Raw genomic sequence first — 19,601 nt, forward strand, 5'->3', positions numbered from 1 at the left:
ATTTGTAAACATTTCACACACACACACACGCACACACACACAAACACTGGGCATAGCAATTCATTAGGCCTCCAGAAAAACCAAAAGCTACTCATTTGTAAATATTTCACACTTGTTAGATGCATTTGTCCAGCTGGGGGCAAAATCTGATCTACCAACAAGCTTTACACACACACACACACACTCACACACACACACACACAGACACACACACACACACACACACATACACACACAAACACTGGGCATAGCAATTCATTAGGCCTCCAGAAAAACCAAAAGCTACTCATTTGTAAATATTTCACACTTGTTAGATGCATTTGTCCAGCTGGGGGCAAAATCTGATCTACCAACAAGCTTTACACACACACACACTCACACACAGACACACAGACACACACACACACACACAAGCATTGGGCATTGCAATTCATTGGGCCTCCAAAAAAAACAAATAATATTATTATTATTATTAATATATTAATTATTAATATATTATTAATATATTATTAATATATTATATTATTTTATTTATTTTTTTTGCTAAATATATGTTAATATGTTGGAAACAATAAAGGTGGGGGAAAAAATGGCTATCATATATACTTCATTTTTTATAAGCAGTTAAAACAGACAAGGTCAAGTTGACTCGGCGATCCTAATTTGTATAGGAGGACAATACAAGTGTTAAATAAGTCAAAATAGATTAAATATACCATGCGATTTGCTCTTTACATGGGAAACAAGAAAGAACGGCATCTGACAGAACCGGTTATTTGGTTGTTTCTCTGAACTGAGACCCGTTTCACAACAACTTATTTAATTGTGCACTGACAGGAATGTTCATCTGACAGGAAATTTCGTTTTATCATATTTATCATATTCTCCAAATTGCACCCAAGAAGATTGGAACTGACCAGTTTACTAAATCCATAAGTGTCAAGACAAATGCAGCAACAAGCAAAGAGGCATTGACAGAGAGTCAAGAAATGATGATGAAAATAATTATTATTAATACTTCATTAAAGTTCATTAAATCTATTCTGTTGTTAGTGTGGTCTTTAAACTTATGAACTGTGTATGGACTGACAAAGGTGGTACATGAGGAAGCAATTTGACAACAATGCAGTAAATAATTTAGGTGCATCAAAAAGCATGCTCGATAAGGTACCGGCAGACAAGCTAATCCAGCACAAATTAGTGCATAAAAGGTCACCAAAATGAAGTATTTGAACTTCATAATTAATACAAAAGGGGAGAAAAACTGCAAAAAGGTCCACTTTTTGAAAAAGAACCCCCCCTTTCAATAGGCTGGCTACGGACCTGGCATGGCAGTGCTGGGGATTAAACCCTGATCCTCCGATCAACAACCCAGTGCCTTAAGGCACCACTGACCCCACAACAGCTACCACTGTTGATGTATTTGATTATTTTGTTCTGCTGCATGACCAAATTTCCTAGCTGTTGAACAAATGGCTTTACAGATTTCCCCCAAAAATATTCTGGTATAGAGTAGAGTGCACTGTTGTCTCAATGACAGCACGTTTCCCAAGACCTATTACTACAAAACAAGGCCCAGACTTGGGGCCCAAAACACCCCTTCATCCTCATGCTTGACAGTTCATATGAAGTGTTTTTGGTGTTGTGCTATATTCAGTAACCAAACACGACACTGTGCACGACACTAAATATCTCTACCCTGGTGTCACCAGTCCAAAGAATATTGTTCTAGAACTTTTGTGATTTGTTCAGCTGCAAGTTTGCAGTTATTCTTTCAAAAAGGAGTCTTTTTCCTACCCACACTTCAGCGAGAGACATAAATCCATAATTGTTCAGGTTAAGTTGCTTACTGAGACCTGTAGGTTACATAATGGAACTCTTGGGAAGATCTGGGAAGACTGCCCCAGAATACCGACCTGCCAAAAGTTCTGCTTTTATAAAGCAAGTCACACTTCCTGTTGATCAGCTTATATTTTGCATTTCATTAGTAACACATGGTTGCTAATTACTGTCTTAATAATTGTGGACATAGGAGAGGAGTTTAATTTTTTCTCCACGTGGATTCTGGAGGTTTTTGGAGGAAAACTGAAAAAAAAACAAAAAAACAAAACGGAAATACATCAAGAGCCCTGGGTGCAATTAGCCTATTTACTTTGGCCACGTTCACACTGCAGGTAAAAGTGGCCCAAATCTGATTTTTTTTTGGTCAAGTGACCAGGTCAGACTTCTTCAGGAGTAGTGTGAACACTCAAATCTAGCCCAGATCTGATTTTTTCAAATCAGATTCAGACCACTTCCATATGTGGTCCTGAATCAGACCCAAATCTGATTTTTTCCAATGTGGCCGCAGTGTGAACAACCAAGGCGGATTTGATGCGACTTTTACGTCAATCTACATCAACATTCGTCACAATTATGCGTCGGCGAGTACGCACACAAACGTGACTACGCCTACAGAATGGATCAAATAATCAAAAGTTGCCCTTGACATCCGAAAATTTTCAAAACACTGCGTCTCTGTGCTGCCATTACCAGAGATGGGGGACTCGAGTCATACGACTTGACTCGAGTCGGACTTAAGTCGCACATTTGAGACTTGAGACTTGCTTGACAAATATTAAAAAAAGACTCGACTTGACTTTGATTTGACATTCATGACTGTAATAACTTGTTTTTTGTTTGTTTTTTTAAATCTGTTTTTAAACGTACACAAGAGCGTAATCTAACCACGTGACGCAGCAGGCAAGCAGAAGGAGAGCACGCACTAACTAATAAACCTTAACAGTCGTGACGAAACATGGAAGGCGCTACGCCAAAAATAATTAAGTTCGGGTACCGGGATTTTGTGCAAGATGAGAAGAGAACAGCAGAATGCGAGAACATCACTCACAATTGAATGACAAAGTTCTATCAAATTACATTTTTTGCAAGGGCAATATAGTGTAAATGGTTGGTCACTGTTCATGTGGAAATGACAGCTTTTTTGCAATAGCACTTATAATTGGTCTTCATTGTTAGGCTTTGAGTGAAAAGCATATGGATCTTTTATGGGGATGCACATATATATTCATTCATTCATCTTCTACCGCTTATCCGAGCTACCTCGGGTCACGGGGAGCCTGTGCACATATATATAAAAAACATAAATATAAAAATAAAAAACTTCAGAGTTGCAAGCACAGCCATATTCTTGTCTCGCATGCACACGCACACACATTCAATTTAAACGGATAGTTCACCCCAAAATAAAAAAAATTCTTTTATAATTTTCTCACCCTCATGATGTTACAAACCTGTATAAATTTCTTTGTTCTGATGAACACGAAGGAAGATATTTTAACGAATGTTTGTAACCAAACCATTCATGAGCCCCATTCACTTCCATAGTATTCTTTTTTCCCACTATGGAAGTGAATGGGGCTCCTGAATGGTTTGGTTACAAACAATCCTCAAAATATCTACATGTGTGTTCATCAAAACAAAGAAATTTATACAGGTTTGTAACATCATGAGGCTGAGAAAAAGATAACAGAATTTTCATTTTTAGGTGAACTATCCCTTTAATTAATAAATTACACTCACGCCAATCATCTCTCTCTCTCTCTCTCTCTCCAATAGTTAATTCACTTCAAGGTGATGTGGGATTCAATAATTTACGTTTTTTGGTTGACGTGATTGATTGCTGTTGTTATTCTGTTGTTAAAAAGGAAGGATCTAATTTAAGGATGTGTTCATGTCCCATTAAAAGGGAATGCCTGTTCAAAAAATGCCATTTGGTTGCAAAGTAACCATTGTACTTTATACTTTTCCATGGGCTTCTGAAATGTTTGAGGCATATTGAAACTTGTATGTTGGCCTTATTTCAGTTACATTTACATCTTATTCTTTGTAGCTTTGATTTTTATTCATTTTTAGATTTTTATTGTATTTACAACTCACCTGTATGTGGACACCTTTTAAAAATAAATGCATATAATCATTTTTGTTGCAAATAAATCTCTCATAGTCCATAAATACTGTAGATTTAACTTTGTTTAATATATACATTTAGTTAAATTATCAAACATATGTATGACTTGCCAGTGACTTGCTTGACTCAAGCTACGACTTGACTTGACTTGCTTGACATAAAGCAGTGACTTGACTTGACTTGACACTCACAATAATTGACTCGGACTTGCTTGAGACTTGAAGGTTAAGACTTGAGACTTACTTGTGACTTGCACATGTGTGACTTACTCCCACCTCTGGCCATTACATATGGGGTCAGAATTGTTTCGTTATTCTGAATAAATATACTATGATCCACAAATAAATATAAAGAGTTTCACAAATATTTTTTAAATCAACAAATGCACAATAAGCAAACCGTAAATATATGTTACACATTTCACAAAAAGAAATGAAATTCACAAATAAATAAAATGGGATTTGCAAATAAAAAAAATATTTATAAATATATACTTAATTGTATTTATTTGTGAATAGCTTCCTGCTCATTTGTGGATCGCGTTCTGTGCATTTGTGGATTTGAAACATTTCTAACCTCAAGACGTGCACAAGAATCCACAAATAGGTGGACTCCGCCCACCGTCTACTCCAGCCAATCGGACAACAGTCTCTTGGCGCTGACCAATCGTGGCACGGTCTACCTCCAACCAATCACGTTCTGATTTACTCGCTCTTCACACTCCATCACAGTAGGTGGCGGTATGCACCTATCAAGTTGGATCGCATCCCGCCATAAAACCTAAAGAAGAAGAAGAACTCCGACTCACATTGCTCACATGCACGTTTATCATAGTGGATCGGTAGACGTGCCACGATTGGTCAGCGCCACGAGACCGTTGTCCGATTGGCTGGAGTAGACGGTGGGCGGAGTCCACCTATTTGTGGATTATTGTGCACGTCTTGACGTTAGAAATGTTTCAAATCCAAATTTTTTTTTTATTTGCAAATCCCATTTTATTTATTTGTGAATTTCATTTATTTTTGTGAAATGTGTAACATATATTTACGGTTTGCTTATTGTGCATTTGTTGATTTAAAAAATATTTGTGAAACTCTTTATATTTATTTGTGGATCACAGTATATTTATTCAGAATAACGAAACAATTCTGACCCCATATGTACACAAACATTTAGAAAGAAAATGCTTACTTCCTCCATAACCTCGCCAACTTTAGCGCAACGGCGTGCTGCGTGTGACGTCATTGTTATTGTTCGTTTGCGCATGCGGGTCAGTTCGAAACAGCAGTGGGGGTCAGTTCGAAACAGCAGTTCACACTACTGGTATCTGATATAGGCCACATTTTAAAAGGTAATGTAAACAGCCAAATAAAAAAATCGAATTGAGCATTAAGACAGTGTGAACGCGGCTTTTGAAGCAGCTATTTGGAATAAATAACCTACATTGTGTAAAAGTTTTTAACCACTAGGTGGCAGTAGTAAGACAACACTCTATAATGCTCCAGTACAGCAGGTGGCGGTGTGTAACATTATTTATTAGTTTGCATTTTTTAAATAAAATAGAAGTTTGATTCACGTGGTAGGTATCGGGTGTGAAAATATTACATTTTCAATTAAAACCTTTTTACATACATTTTAGATAAGCGTGTTTTACACATTTAACTCTTTTTTTAGTTGACATCTTTTTAAAAGAAAACAAGACCGCGAAGAAACTCAGGAAAAAAAGAAAAACGATGAAGAACAGAAGTAGCAGCTACATAGACCAGCGACTCAAACAGAGAGTTGAACAGGTAAGTTGGTGGATATTAATATTGTTTACACAAGGTACGAGTTTTAGTGGCTTCATGTAGTATGTAGTGTATATATATATGATGGCCTGGGAAAACTCTTTAGTGTGTCTGTCTGCGTGTGTCTGCCTGCCTGCCTGTGTGTGTGTCTGCCTGCCTGCCTGTGTGTGTGTCTGCCTGCCTGCCTGCCTGTGTGTGTGTGTGCCTGCCTGCCTGCCTGTGTGTGTGTGTGTCTGCCTGCCTGTGTGTGTGTGTGTGCGCCTGCCTGTGTGTGTGTGTGCCTGCCTGTGTGTGTGTGTGTGTGCCTGCCTGTGTGTGTGTGCCTGCCTGTGTGTGTGTGCCTGCCTGTGTGTGTGTGCCTGCCTGTGTGTGTGTGCCTGCCTGTGTGTGTGTGCCTGCCTGTGTGTGTGTGTGCCTGCCTGCCTGTGTGTGTGTCTGCCTGCCTGTGTGTGTGTGTCTGCCTGCCTGTGTGTCTGCCTGCCTGCCTGCCTGTGTGTGTGTCTGCCTGCCTGCCTGCCTGTGTGTGTGTCTGCCTGCCTGCCTGCCTGCCTGTGTGTGTGTCTGCCTGCCTGCCTGCCTGTGTGTGTGTCTGCCTGCCTGCCTGTGTGTGTGCCTGCCTGCCTGCCTGCCTGTGTGTGTGCCTGCCTGCCTGCCTGCCTGTGTGTGTGTCTGCCTGCCTGCCTGCCTGTGTGTGTGTGTCTGCCTGCCTGTGTGTGTGTCTGCCTGCCTGCCTGCCTGTGTGTGTGTCTGCCTGCCTGCCTGCCTGTGTGTGTGTGTCTGCCTGCCTGCCTGCCTGTGTGTGTGTCTGCCTGCCTGCCTGCCTGTGTGTGTGTCTGCCTGCCTGCCTGCCTGTGTGTGTGTCTGCCTGCCTGCCTGCCTGTGTGTGTGTCTGCCTGCCTGCCTGTGTGTGTGTCTGCCTGCCTGCCTGCCTGTGTGTGTCTGCCTGCCTGCCTGCCTGTGTGTGTGTCTGCCTGCCTGCCTGCCTGTGTGTGTGCCTGCCTGCCTGCCTGCCTGTGTGTGTGTCTGCCTGCCTGCCTGCCTGTGTGTGTGTCTGCCTGCCTGCCTGCCTGTGTGTGTGTCTGCCTGCCTGCCTGCCTGTGTGTGTGTCTGCCTGCCTGCCTGCCTGCCTGTGTGTGTGTCTGCCTGCCTGCCTGCCTGTGTGTGTGTCTGCCTGCCTGCCTGCCTGCCTGTGTGTGTGTCTGCCTGCCTGCCTGCCTGTGTGTGTGTCTGCCTGCCTGCCTGCCTGTGTGTGTGTCTGCCTGCCTGCCTGCCTGTGTATCTGCCTGCCTGCCTGCCTGTGTGTCTGCCTGTCTGCCTGCCTGCCTGTGTGTCTGCCTGTCTGCCTGCCTGCCTGTGTGTGTCTGCCTGCCTGCCTGCCTGTGTGTGTGTCTGCCTGCCTGCCTGCCTGCCTGTGTGTGTGTGTCTGCCTGCCTGCCTGCCTGCCTGTGTGTGTGTCTGCCTGCCTGCCTGCCTGCCTGTGTGTGTGTCTGCCTGCCTGCCTGCCTGTGTGTCTGCCTGCCTGCCTGCCTGTGTGTGTGTCTGCCTGCCTGCCTGTGTGTGTGTCTGCCTGCCTGCCTGCCTGCCTGCCTGTGTGTGTCTGCCTGCCTGCCTGCCTGTGTGTGTGTCTGCCTGCCTGCCTGCCTGCCTGCCTGCCTGTGTGTGTGCCTGCCTGCCTGCCTGCCTGCCTGTGTGTGTCTGCCTGCCTGCCTGCCTGCCTGCCTGTGTGTGTGTCTGCCTGCCTGCCTGCCTGTGTGTGTGTCTGCCTGCCTGCCTGCCTGCCTGCGTGTGTGTCTGCCTGCCTGCCTGCGTGTGTGTCTGCCTGCCTGCCTGCGTGTGTGTCTGCCTGCCTGCCTGTGTGTGTGTCTGCGTGCGTGTCTCAACCAGAATTCTTTTTTTTTAATTTATTCCAGCTGCACTAAAAGACACAACACCTACCTCTACATTTATGACCTAATATACTTATGGAAAAACAGCATTAGTTACAAGTTTTAAAAATAAAAATGTACAACAGGACATTAGCTCTCACCTTGATATTTTGTATACTGTCATCAGTGCAGATGACTACAGAAAAACTGTTTCGCTTAATATTATGTTTTTAGGAGGTTGTTACGCTGGTCTTAGAAAAGTACAAAAGGACTAATTAAATTAAACAAAAAGGATATTCTGGAGTTATTTTCTGAGCTACTGTTCAATACAAACTGATATTTTCAGTTCTGTATTTAAATTTGTACAGTACCTGAAATCCACCAACACGCAGTATGTTGATGTTGCTGAAATGGCTGCAGAATTTCAACAACAGTACAGGTGATGTACAATAAATATTGTTGTTGTTGTTATTATTATTATTATTATTATTATTATTATTATTATTATTATTATTATTATTATTATTATTATTATTATATGGTAAAAATGTAAGAATTAGACTGACACACTCGAGCTGTGAATGTTTATTTTTACAGGATGGATTATGGCCGAAGGAACAAAACAGCTTTTCGGATACAGGTGGAAAAAGGTAACATACTGTAATAAATGTCACTTTACACAGAACAGAATTATGGTGAAGTAATGCTTTCTGTGTGTTAATATTTTAATAATAGAAGCTGTAACTATTCAGCAAAAAAAAAAAGGTCTTTCAGCCAAGAGAAGTTTTTGGTTTGATGATGGACAATTAATCACCTTAACGACTGCTTGGTAATATTAGTTAACACGTAAATTTACATATAAACCTAGAACTGTCTGTAAAATGGTAAATACATCTATTTTTTGTTTTATTATTTACTTGTAAGTAAATTTAATCTAATCTCCGTATTTTTATTTATTTATTTATTTTTCTCTGTTTCTATACTTTGAAAGTGCTGAATTGAATTGTTAAAAGTGCTATAAAAATGAATTGAATATTAGTTATAAGTTAAATAATTTATCTTTATTGTTTCAATTTTTTATGTAAAAGTGCACAAGGTCATATGTGAGGAGTCTGGGATCTCAGCACTGGAAGACAAGCACTTGGCTAAAAGAGCAAGACGCAGCAAAGAGGACGAGGGGTAAGAGACGTAGCGACAGATGTCTGTAAAATATAGTGCACGATAGATGTCTTTAAAAAAAAATTGTAGTTGAAATATTCGGTATTCGTTCAGACTTAAGAACCCAACCACTGTAAGATGGTCATTTACATCTAATATACATTTGAATTTACTGATGTTAAGTAAAAAAAAAGCCAGAGATTGCAATTTGAAAGACACACCACACGTCTTATCCTTAAAGAGTTACGTTTAATGTGAGATTATTTAGTTCCTGCTATAAAGTCATCCTCTCTCCAGCCTGTCTTCTGACTCTGTAATGCTCAAGCCTAAAAATAAACAGAAAACACACAGTTTAAAGCACCGACACTGGAGACCTGACTATTTTAAACACCTTATAGAAAACTTCCCCATATCCACAGTTCTGCAGGTTTGTCTTTAAATTGAATTAAAATTCGAACACTTTCATATACCAAAAGATTATTTATTAAAAGTCTTCCAAACGGGACGTGTCCACTGTACTTGCTGTGGATTCTAAAGTGTCGATGTAACGTATAATAACTGATGTATAATACACATGAAACCAGGGCTCCTGCTTGATGTTGACTCCGGTACATTCTTTCTGATCTTTAGTGAGGACAGCAGTGTGCTGAGTGACAGCTCAGACAGCGAGGCAGATTTCTCTGAAAATGAGGTCAGTGTGTGAGGATCTTATCATGACGCAGTGTGAAAGTAGAAACATGACCCTGTATGTTATTGTCCAATACTTTACCATCAGTCCAGTTTGTTTACTTGTTCTACACTGAGTCAGCTTGAGGCTCACGTTTAAAAGATGAAGCCTTTATTTTCTCACATAGACATTACAGCACAGTGAAATTCTTTCTTTACATATCCCAACTTTGGAGGTTGGGGTCAGAGCACAGGGTCAGACATGATACAGCACCACTGGGGCAGTGAGGGTTAAGGGGCCATGCTCAAGGGCTCAGCAGTAGCAGCTTTGCATTACTATGGATTAAACCCTGATCTTCCAATCAACATCCCACTACATACTATATGACTGACTAGATTATTTGCTGTATAGATAAAAATGGACAATTTACCCACAGTTTGATTGTCCACATAATTACTTTTGCCTCTTTTAACAGAACACCAATCACATGAACAACTCACTGATGTCCCTGTATTGTAAGGGAAATCCTGAGAACAGAGCAGGGCAAAAGGAGCAGGGCAACAGCAGCCCAAATCCAGCCCTCCAGAAGGGTTCATCAGCAGAGGGCGCCAGCAGTTGTTGTACCTCAAATCCCACCACCACTGTTTCTGCAGGGGGCTGGTTCATCGATAAGACTGGAAGAAAAGATCAGGAAAACATCCTGATCGACTTGTCTGCCGAATCAGCCAGCTCTGCGGTCACGGTGTGTTTGCTGGACATTTCATCTTACACGTTTTAGGCTTTTATACATATAATGTATATATTTATTGTATTAATTATTTCAGCATGTGGATGTAAATGTAAGGTGTGCATTTAGGCATAGATTTAGTTTTCATTCACTAAAAAAAATTTCAGCATTATTGTTATTATTTTGTGATGTAAATTTCATATGATGTGCTGAGAAGGAATTCATTATGTTCGACTTTGATTGGATGTTTGTGGGGGTTTTTTTTTACCGTGTATGAACAAACAGAAAGACACAGATTTATCAGCGCTGGAGCCTGAAAAGAAGCCGAAGAGCAAGAAGAAAGAAAAAAGAAAAAAACAGAGAGAAGATGAAAGTAAAGGTGTTGATGCCGACATTGAGGAAAGTGTCATGGCCAAAAAAGGTACAGATTCCTCTTCTACAATTATAGAATACTTACAATATGTGCACAGAATTTTACAGATTTATCAAAAATGAATTTTGTTTGCATTGAAGCTCGGACCAAACCTCCTGAACTTCAGCATTCCACAGTGAAATTTGAAGACGTTGGCGGTAATGAAGAAACTCTGACGGTATGATTTAACCTGTATGTCTATGCATTAACCTGTAGGTCGCTCAGCCGGTCGGTCGCCCGCTCGGCCGGCCGGTCGGTCGCCCGCTCGGTCGGTCGGTCGCCCGCTCGGTCGCTCGGTGGGTCGCTCGCTCGCTCAGTCGGTCGGTCGCACGCTCAGTCGGTCGCTCGCTCAGTCAGTCTCTCGGTCCCTCAGTCAGCCGCTCGCTCGCAGTCAGTCACGTACTTGCTCAGTCAGTCAATCAGTCGCTTACTTGCTCAGTCAGTTGCTCGGTCAGTCGCTCGGTCGCTCGCTCAGTCGGTCAGTCGCTTGCTCGCACGGTCAGTCGCTCGCTCGGTCAGTCGGTCAGTCGCTTGCTCGCTCGGTCAGTCGCTCGCTCAGTCAGTCACTTACTTGCTCAGTCAGTCGCTCAGTCAGTCGCTTGGTCGGTCAGTCAGTCGCTCGCTTAGTCAGTCGGTCAGCCGCTCGCTCGGTCAGTCGCTCGCTCGCTTGGTCGGTCAGTCAGTCGCTCGCTCGGTCAGTCGCTCGCTCAGTCAGTCCCTCAGTCAGCCGCTCGCTCAGTCAGCCGCTTACTTGCTCAGTCAGTCAGTCGCTTACTTGCTCAGTCAGTCAGTCGCTTACTTGCTCAGTCAGTCAGTCGCTTACTTGCTCAGTCAGTCAGTCGCTTACTTGCTCAGTCAGTCAGTCGCTTACTTGCTCAGTCAGTCAGTCGCTTACTTGCTCAGTCAGTCAGTCGCTTACTTGCTCAGTTATTCGCTCGCTCGGTCAGTCGCTCGCTCGCTTCGGTCAGTCGGTCAGTCGCTCGGTCAGTCGCTCGCTCGCTTGGTCGGTCAGTCAGTCGCTCGCTCGCTCAGTCGGTCAGTCGCTCGCTCAGTCAGTCCCTCAGTCAGCCGCTCGCTCAGTCAGTCACTTACTTGCTCAGTCAGTCAGTCGCTTACTTGCTCAGTCAGTCAGTCGCTTACTTGCTCAGTTATTCGCTCGCTCGGTCAGTCGCTCGCTCGCTTCGGTCAGTCGCTCAGTCAGTCGGTCAGTCGCTCGCTCGGTCAGTCGCTCGCTCGGTCAGACGCTCGCTTGTTCGCTCAGTCGCTCGTTCGGTCAGACGCTTGCTCGGTCAGTCGGTCGCTCGCTCACTCGGTCGCTCGCTTGCTCAGTCGGTCGCTCGGTCAGTCGCTCAGTCAGTCAGTGGCTTACTTGCTCAGTCAGTCAGTCGCTTACTTGCTCAGTTATTCGCTCGGTCAGTCGCTCGCTCAGTCAGTCGGTCGCTCGCTCGCTCGGTCAGACGCTCGCTCATTCGCTCGTTTGGTCAGTCGCTCGGTCGGTCGGTCAGTCGCTCGCTCAGTCGGTCAGTCGCTCGCTCAGTCGGTCAGTCACTCGCTCGCTCAGTCGGTCAGTCACTCGCTCGCTCAGTCGGTCTGTCGCTCGCTCACTCAGTCGGTCTGTCGCTCGCTCAGTCGGTCTCTCGCTCGCTCAGTCGGTCTCTCGCTCGCTCAGTCGGTCTGTCGCTCGCTCGGTCGGTCGGTCGGTCAGTCAGTCGCTCGGTTGGTCAGTCGCTCGCTCGGTCAGTTGGTCAGTCGCTCGCTCAGTCGGTCAGTCGCTCGCTCAGGCGGTCAGTCGCTCGCTCGCTCAGGCGGTCAGTCGCTCGCTCGCTCAGGCGGTCAGTCGCTCGCTCGCTCAGGCGGTCGGTCGCTCGCTCAGTCGGTCGCTCGCTCGCTCAGTCGGTCGGTCGCTCGCTCAGTCGGTCGCTCGCTCAGTCGGTCGGTCGCTCGCTCAGACGCTCACTTGGTCAGCCGCTTGCTCAGTCAGTCGGTCAGTCAGTCACTCGGTCAGCCGCTCGCTCGCCCGGTCAGACGCTCGGTCAGGCGCTCGCTCGTCAGCCGCTCGCTCGGCCGGTCGGTCGGTCGCTCGGCCGGTCGGTCGGCCGATCGGTCAGTCGCTCGGCCGGTCCGTCAGTTGGCCGGTCAGTCGCTCGGTCGGTCGGTCAGTCGCTCGCTCGGTCAGTCGCTCGCTCTGTCGGTCGGTCAGTCGCTCGCTCTGTCGGTCGGTCAGTCGCTCACAGAGAGTGACTGAGTGAGTGAGCGAGTGTGAGTGAAACTGTCATTAACATTACATGACCTGATGGTAAAGACTTCCTGCCTGTTAGTGTCATACTGCATTCAAAAATATTCTGACTGGAATGTGTATGAGCATTTATAATTATTAAGAGAGAAAATTCTCCTCCCTGTTTGTCTGTCTGTATTTCATTCAGAAACTAATTTTAAGTCCGGAAGCTTTTATTATAATTTCTACCATTTATAGCTGACACAGGAGGTGATGTTGTTTGGCCCAAGTTGCTCCTGTAAGTCTCCCCTGTTGACCTGGGTCCTTTGGCATCTTATGTTAGATCTGTGGTATGTAATTTAGGCTTTAAAATGGATGTTGATCTTAAATTGGATAGCCAAATTAGTGCAGTGGTGAAGTCCAGCTTTTTCACTTAAGGCGCCTGGCAAAAATAAAACCTTTTGTGTCCAGGCAACAATTAGTTAAAGTAATCCATGCCTTTATTAAATCTCGGCTGGATTACTGTAACACACTCTATACTGGTCTTAGCCAGTCTTCTCTGTCTCACCTTCAATTAGTCCAAAATGCCGCTGCACGTCTTTTGAATGGTGCAAGGAAATGTGACCATATAACACCAATTTTGGCCTCACTTCACAGGCTGCCGGTGTATTACAGGGTTCAGTTTAAAGTGCTATTATTTGTTTTAAAATCTTTAAATGGTCAGACCCCGACATAGCTTACAGAACTGCTTCACCCCTACAGTCCTGCCCGTTCGCTTAGGTCAGCTGATCAAATGCTTCTTGACACCAAAAGGTCAAAGAGGAAGCTTAGAGGAGACTGTGCCTTCTCTGTTGCTGCTCCTAGGCTATGGAACAACTTGCCTCTGTACATCAGACAGCACCCACCGTTTCCTTGTTTAAAAACCGGTTGAAAACACATTTCTAATCCCTGGTTTTTGATTAATTCTGAATTATTGCTGTTATTATTTTTTGTTTGTGTTTAATTATTCTATTATCTGTATTTTATGATGTACAGCACTTTGTCTTCAGCTTTGGCTATTTTAAAGTGCTTTACAAATAGTGTTGTTGTTATTATTATTATTATTATTATTATTATGTGTAAAGCATTTTCTGTGTTTGTTGTCTTTAGGAGTTGTGTAAATTACTCATACACATGCGTCATCCAGAAGTGTACCAGCAGCTAGGAGTGATGCCTCCACGAGGTTTCCTTCTTCATGGACCACCCGGCTGTGGGAAAACCCTCCTGGCTCAAGCTGTTGCTGGGGTGAGTGTGTGAATGCTGATGTACCAAATAATCAGAGCCTTGTGTGACTGGCTTGCGTAATATAGTCAGAAGTTTTGATGAGTGTTGAGGTTAACGGGTCTCATTGACAAACTTTATTTATTTGAAACTTGTTCACAAGAGGAGTCACACAGAAATTCATAAATGATACTTATTAAAGTTGAAAATAAAACATCTGTATGATGAGTTCTTGTAACTGTACATAAAAGGAGTGTCACTGCATTAATCGAAGATTTCAAATCCTGCACTGAGTAAAGCTTTGCCGTTTATGGAGATTTGTGGGTGTGGCTAAATGTATGTAAATCAGCTGTGCTGGAAGCCTGGTTAGATATTTACAGGAGATTTATGGCATTTATTAACATGTTACTATGTAGGAAATGAGAATTACTGATACTTTGTAAATCTGGAAGGAATTTTTAGTTTAGTTTGACCTAAGAAAAAATTGTAATAACTTGATAAATGAGGCCGAATTTAAACATGCAAGTCGTCGATGCTGTATGGGTTAGAGACTGTAGCACTGAGGAAAAGACATGATGGTCAGTCACACGCTTGCTCGGTCAGTGGAGGTAATGGAGGTACCTCTAATGGAGGTAACAGGGATGAGGATGTTGAGGTTCTCTTTAGGAGTGACGAGGATGGACATGATTAGGAACGAGCACATCAGAGGGACAGCTCAGGTTGGCTGTTTTGGGGACAAGGTCAGAGAGGCTAGATTGAGATGGTTTGGACATGTACAGAGGTGGGAGGGTTATATTGGTAGAAGGATTTTGGAGATGTAGCTGCCAGGTAAGAGGTCAAGAGGAAGGACAAAGAGGAGATATATGGATGTGTTATACACATCCAGTTAGGTGGAAACTGATTATTCGCTGTGGTGACCCCTAATGGGAAAAGACAAAAGTAGTTGAAGAAGATAAATGAGACCGAATATTGTTTATTGGCCTACTATTCAACAAAGATTGATGCTTGATTCTTTCTGTTTTTAAATAGCCATACGTTAGGTATTAAATAGTAACTACTACGTAGCAAATGTAATACAAGTTTATATAAGTGAGTTTGTTGGAGAGGTTTGGCAGTGGTGCTTGGTGATCTGTGAGTTTTCTTTGTGAGTGTAGGAAATGGAGATGCCCATATTGAAGGTCTCTGCTCCAGAGCTGGTGTCGGGCATTTCGGGGGAATCGGAGCAGAAACTACGTGAGCTGTTTGAGCAAGCTGTGGTAAGTGCACTGTTAAACACACAAAAGAATAAACATACACTGAATTATTGTCTTATTAAATGTGGAGTGGACATGTGCTATATACATGCATATAATGTATACCATAATATTTAACACACAGTATTTTTATCTATAACATTTAGTTAGTCATGTTTCTGTTATAGAGCTGTCTGAAATACCCTATTTTGGCCAAATCTGAAACCAGCATTGTATATCTCTGTTCTGAAATTCATTCATCTTCTGCACACAGAAATCATGGAAACCTAAATGTACCATGCTGGACAAAACAGTAACTCTAACTTAAGAATGTTTAGTATTAAAGCACTTTTTTTATTTCAACATTGTAAAAGATGCTTTACTGATAATAATACACATGACATTTGGGTTCTTCAGATTTTTCTAATTTAGCCACCTTTAGAAGATAACTGTTCTAATGTTACCTTCAGAACCAGACTCAGGACATCATAAATGCTCCCCAGCTAACAAATGGGATATTAGCATAGTGACAATACACTGACGTGTCCATTATAGATTTCGCAGCATTTTGTGTAGCTGTTTATTGTGTATGTGACTTTTTACAGATACTGATCTTGCTCTAAACATACACTACTACCCCTGGCAAAAAGTATGGAATCACCCCTCTCAGAAGATGTTCAAGATGTTTAATTGTGTAGAAAAAAAACAAGCACATATATGCCACAAAACAATTTTCACTCAACAATCCAAACTTCTGGCTGTATAAAACACTTAAAAAAAAAACAAAAAAAAAACAAAGAAAGATAACTATAGTCTATTACAGCTGTTTTTACAGATCGAACATCACATTTGTATGTGGTTTGTCCCCAAACCTGTCACAAATTGGGGAGCACTGATTTGTCTAGAATGTCTTAACAATTGCATTAATTTCCCTTTACTTCCACTAAGAGACTCAAACCTGCTCCAGCATGACAATGCCCCTGTGCACAAAGCAATCTCCATGACGACATTGTTAAGGTTGGAGTGGAAGAACAGTGTCCTACGCGGAGTCACTGACCTCGACCCCATTGAAACATTACATGTTTATGATGAACTGGAATACTGACTGCACCCCAGACCCACTCACCCAACATCTGTTTCTGATTTCCCTAAAGATCTTATGGCTAAATGGGCACAAATCCCAAAAGCCTTGCACTAGAGAAAATCTTTCCCAGAATAGTAAAACTTATTGTAACGTCCCATCATATATACACTACAGTATATCTGTTATTCAACATTTATTTCCACTTCTCCTCAAAATATATTTGTCTTCCTCCTGTACAGAGCAGTGCTCCCTGTATTCTGTTCATTGATGAGATTGACGCCATCACCCCAAAGAGAGAGGTGGCCTCCAAGGACATGGAGAGGCGAATTGTTGCTCAGTTACTCACCTGCATGGATGGTGAGTGTTCTGTGATAAGCTCATGATTAAAATAAACCCTCTAATTTAATGGTTCAGTTCAAGACATTTGCTGAAATAAGTAGCTTGTATTTTTATCATGCAGGTTTTTACGTGTGTGTTTGTGTGTGTTAGTGCTAGAGAACTTTCAAATCTGTTTGTTCAGCAGATGTTTATTCTTCTGTAACAGCAGCACTGATAGATGATCTAGCATGGAGAGGATGCAAAGGTTTGCTACGAATGTTTAAAAAAAAAAAAAAGACGTAAAATAAAATACAAAAACAAAGAAATAATGAAAAAGTAGGTTTAAAAATCTTTTATAGCTTTTCTGGGTCTCCAGTAATGGCTGAGATCAATAAGATAAGAAGATAAGATAAGATATACCTTTATTCGTCCCACAATGGGGAAATTTCTTTGTTACAGCAGCAAAAATATATAAAAAGAATAAAGACATAATATAATATCAGGGTTCCCACGCGTCCTGGAAAACCTGGAAATCCTGGAAAATTAATGACCAATGTTCCAGTCATGGAAAACACATGGAAAATGAGAGAAAACATAAATTGTCCTGGAAAAAATCTTGTTGTCCTGGAAAATTATTATTTTATTTTTATTTATTTTTATTTACTTTATCATCTTAATTATTAAATTATTATTATAAATGTTCTTGATCATTTAAAGAACAGTTTACAACCGGTCGAAACAATTAACGTTAGTAACAGAAAGCGCTCTGTTCAGGGACGCTGAGTTTTGACGTTTTTTTGTTATGCTGTTTAATCTCGCTGTGACGGATGACGCTGTCTTGTGTTGGCGGTTTCAGGTGCTAGGAATGGTTTAAGTGCTCGAATGTTTTCAGCAAATGGTGACGGGTAAGCAGGTTATATTAACCTTGTTTATCTGAATATCATGTGCAAGGGGAATGCACAGCAAACTAAAGCATGCATGACGGCATTGGCCTGAGAAAGGAAAGGGTATTAATATGTGCGGCCTTTTTATTTTATAATTGTTGAAATTTCATTCACATGACAAATTGTCTTTAAAAGTAATCCATCCACACAGTCCCCGAAACCTGTTTTATGGGCGATATACTGTAAGAAGTCAAAATTAGATATTCTACTGACGGGATGCACAGTGAAGCATACATTGAACAATTATTTGCATGCTCAAAGTGCAGCACAGACTAGTGTTGTAAACATATACAGTAAGGCGAAGGCTGGTAACCTATAATAGGTTTACTTATATAAACTTAACACGTTTGCAAATGTGATATTGATTTTTGCAACAGTTCACTAAACAAGAAGTTAAGTGACTTCCTTTCTATCCTTCACTAACCATAGGATCACTCCTGTCACTTCCTTTTTAGCAACATACAATGGCGTTTCTTTGAGTAGGCATTAATTAACGAATGGTTCGTGAAAGTGAATATCATCATAAATACCGTCATTTTCTTTATTCCTAAATGAATACGTATTTTGAATGACTCGTTTGAAAGAGCTCTGTGTGTGGGTATCTGGTGTTTTTCTAATTTTATAGTTAAGTAATAGCCATAAAGCGTACGTTGTTTTTAAGACTTCTGGAGAGAAGAACATACTACTTTAGGCCGTGAATCTGTGATCCTTGTCTTTTTTTCCTAAATTTGAAACGTCCTGGAAAAGTCCTGGAAAATGATCTCTGAAAAAGAGTGGGAACCCTGAATATACATAATATACTAAAACAAAAATGTATAAAAAGAGTAGTGGTTACACTGAAGACATGGGTAATATTGCACATTTTTCAAAATGTCTGTTATTGCACATGTTTAAAAATACTTTGTTTTTGTTTATTATTGCAGTGAAACAGTAATAACAGTGTGGATTATGGTGACTAGTTCACTGGGAGCAGCTTTGGTTATAAAGTCTAATAGCCGCAGGGAGAGAAGAGCATCTGTATCGCAATGTTACTGCTGAGAATAATTTAATCTAAGTTATCTAAGAGCTGCACAGAGGATATGTTCAAAGACTGAGGAAGTTATGAAGGAAACATTTAAGCATACAATTTATTAATTTGGTCAGAAATTGATGTAATCTTGTTTTCCCCCACTCTTTGTGTTTTAAAATACTTTACCCTTAACCCTTAACTGCTCAGTTATATAAAACAAATATTATTTTTTTTAAATCTTGTCTTACTTTATTCTTATAATTTTTTTGTATTATTGTTTTTAAGGGTAAACAAGCTTTTGCTTTAACTGTGTGTTTGCTTCGGTCATGTTCTCATCCTCAGACTGTATTTTCCTTCCTCTTTAGACTTGAATTCCTCACACAACTCAGCTCAGGTGTTGGTTATTGGAGCCACCAACCGGCCCGATGCTTTAGATCCAGCGTTGAGAAGGGCAGGACGTTTTGACAGAGAAATCTGTCTGGGAATACCAGACGAAGGAGCGCGTATCAAGTACGTAGCCCTCAGACCTACACTGCAACTTCTCCATGAGCTGCACCTCAAAGCAATGACTTTTATTTCATATATCACCTAATAAAGAATTTCTTTACATTTTCCTTTCTCCTCTGCCACAGAATTCTTCGTACTCTTTGTCGGAAGCTGAAGCTGGCAGCAGACTTTGACTTTGCACGGCTGGCACGGCTCACACCTGGATATGTCGGTGCGGATCTGATGGCACTGTGCCGTGAGGCAGCCATGACTGCTGTAAACCGACTCCTGCTGCTGCAGCTCGAAACTGGTATCAAGTGTCAGAACATCGATGATGTCAGGACCAAGTCCCAGGATGTAAGCATGTCCAGTGATGTGGCAGAAGACAGTGGACAGGCTTCAGATCATTTAAGTCCAAAAGTAGGTGTGCTTATATCTGTGCCTAGTATCAAAAGGGGAATTGAATG

The 19,601-nt window shown here is 42.1% G+C and overlaps 1 protein-coding gene across 7 annotated transcripts in view; it reads left to right on the plus strand.

Annotated features, from left to right (window-relative positions):
• Positions 1–5,240: 5,240 nt before the first annotated feature.
• Positions 5,241–19,601, plus strand: part of nvl (nuclear VCP like) — a 62,644-nt gene continuing 48,283 nt past the window's right edge. For 5 of the 7 annotated variants that reach the window (XM_060864395.1, XM_060864400.1, XM_060864397.1 and 2 more), the window contains exons 1-14: positions 5,488–5,549; positions 5,645–5,760; positions 7,991–8,061; positions 8,220–8,272; positions 8,711–8,801; positions 9,411–9,471; positions 9,923–10,189; positions 10,460–10,595; positions 10,688–10,764; positions 13,951–14,085; positions 15,216–15,317; positions 16,617–16,734; positions 19,014–19,158; positions 19,281–19,554. In XM_060864395.1, the coding sequence (XP_060720378.1) occupies positions 5,704–5,760; positions 7,991–8,061; positions 8,220–8,272; positions 8,711–8,801; positions 9,411–9,471; positions 9,923–10,189; positions 10,460–10,595; positions 10,688–10,764; positions 13,951–14,085; positions 15,216–15,317; positions 16,617–16,734; positions 19,014–19,158; positions 19,281–19,554 (1,587 nt within the window). In that variant the 5' untranslated portion in view covers positions 5,488–5,549; positions 5,645–5,703. Of the gene's footprint in view, positions 5,322–5,487; positions 5,550–5,644; positions 5,761–7,990; positions 8,062–8,219; positions 8,273–8,710; positions 8,802–9,410; positions 9,472–9,922; positions 10,190–10,459; positions 10,596–10,687; positions 10,765–13,950; positions 14,086–15,215; positions 15,318–16,616; positions 16,735–19,013; positions 19,159–19,280; positions 19,555–19,601 lie in introns of those variants that run through there. The other 2 variants (XM_060864396.1, XM_060864401.1) reach the window with 2 other exon arrangements.

Source organism: Tachysurus vachellii, chromosome 2 (genome assembly GCF_030014155.1).
Source record: "Tachysurus vachellii isolate PV-2020 chromosome 2, HZAU_Pvac_v1, whole genome shotgun sequence".
Lineage (NCBI taxonomy): Eukaryota > Metazoa > Chordata > Actinopteri > Siluriformes > Bagridae > Tachysurus > Tachysurus vachellii.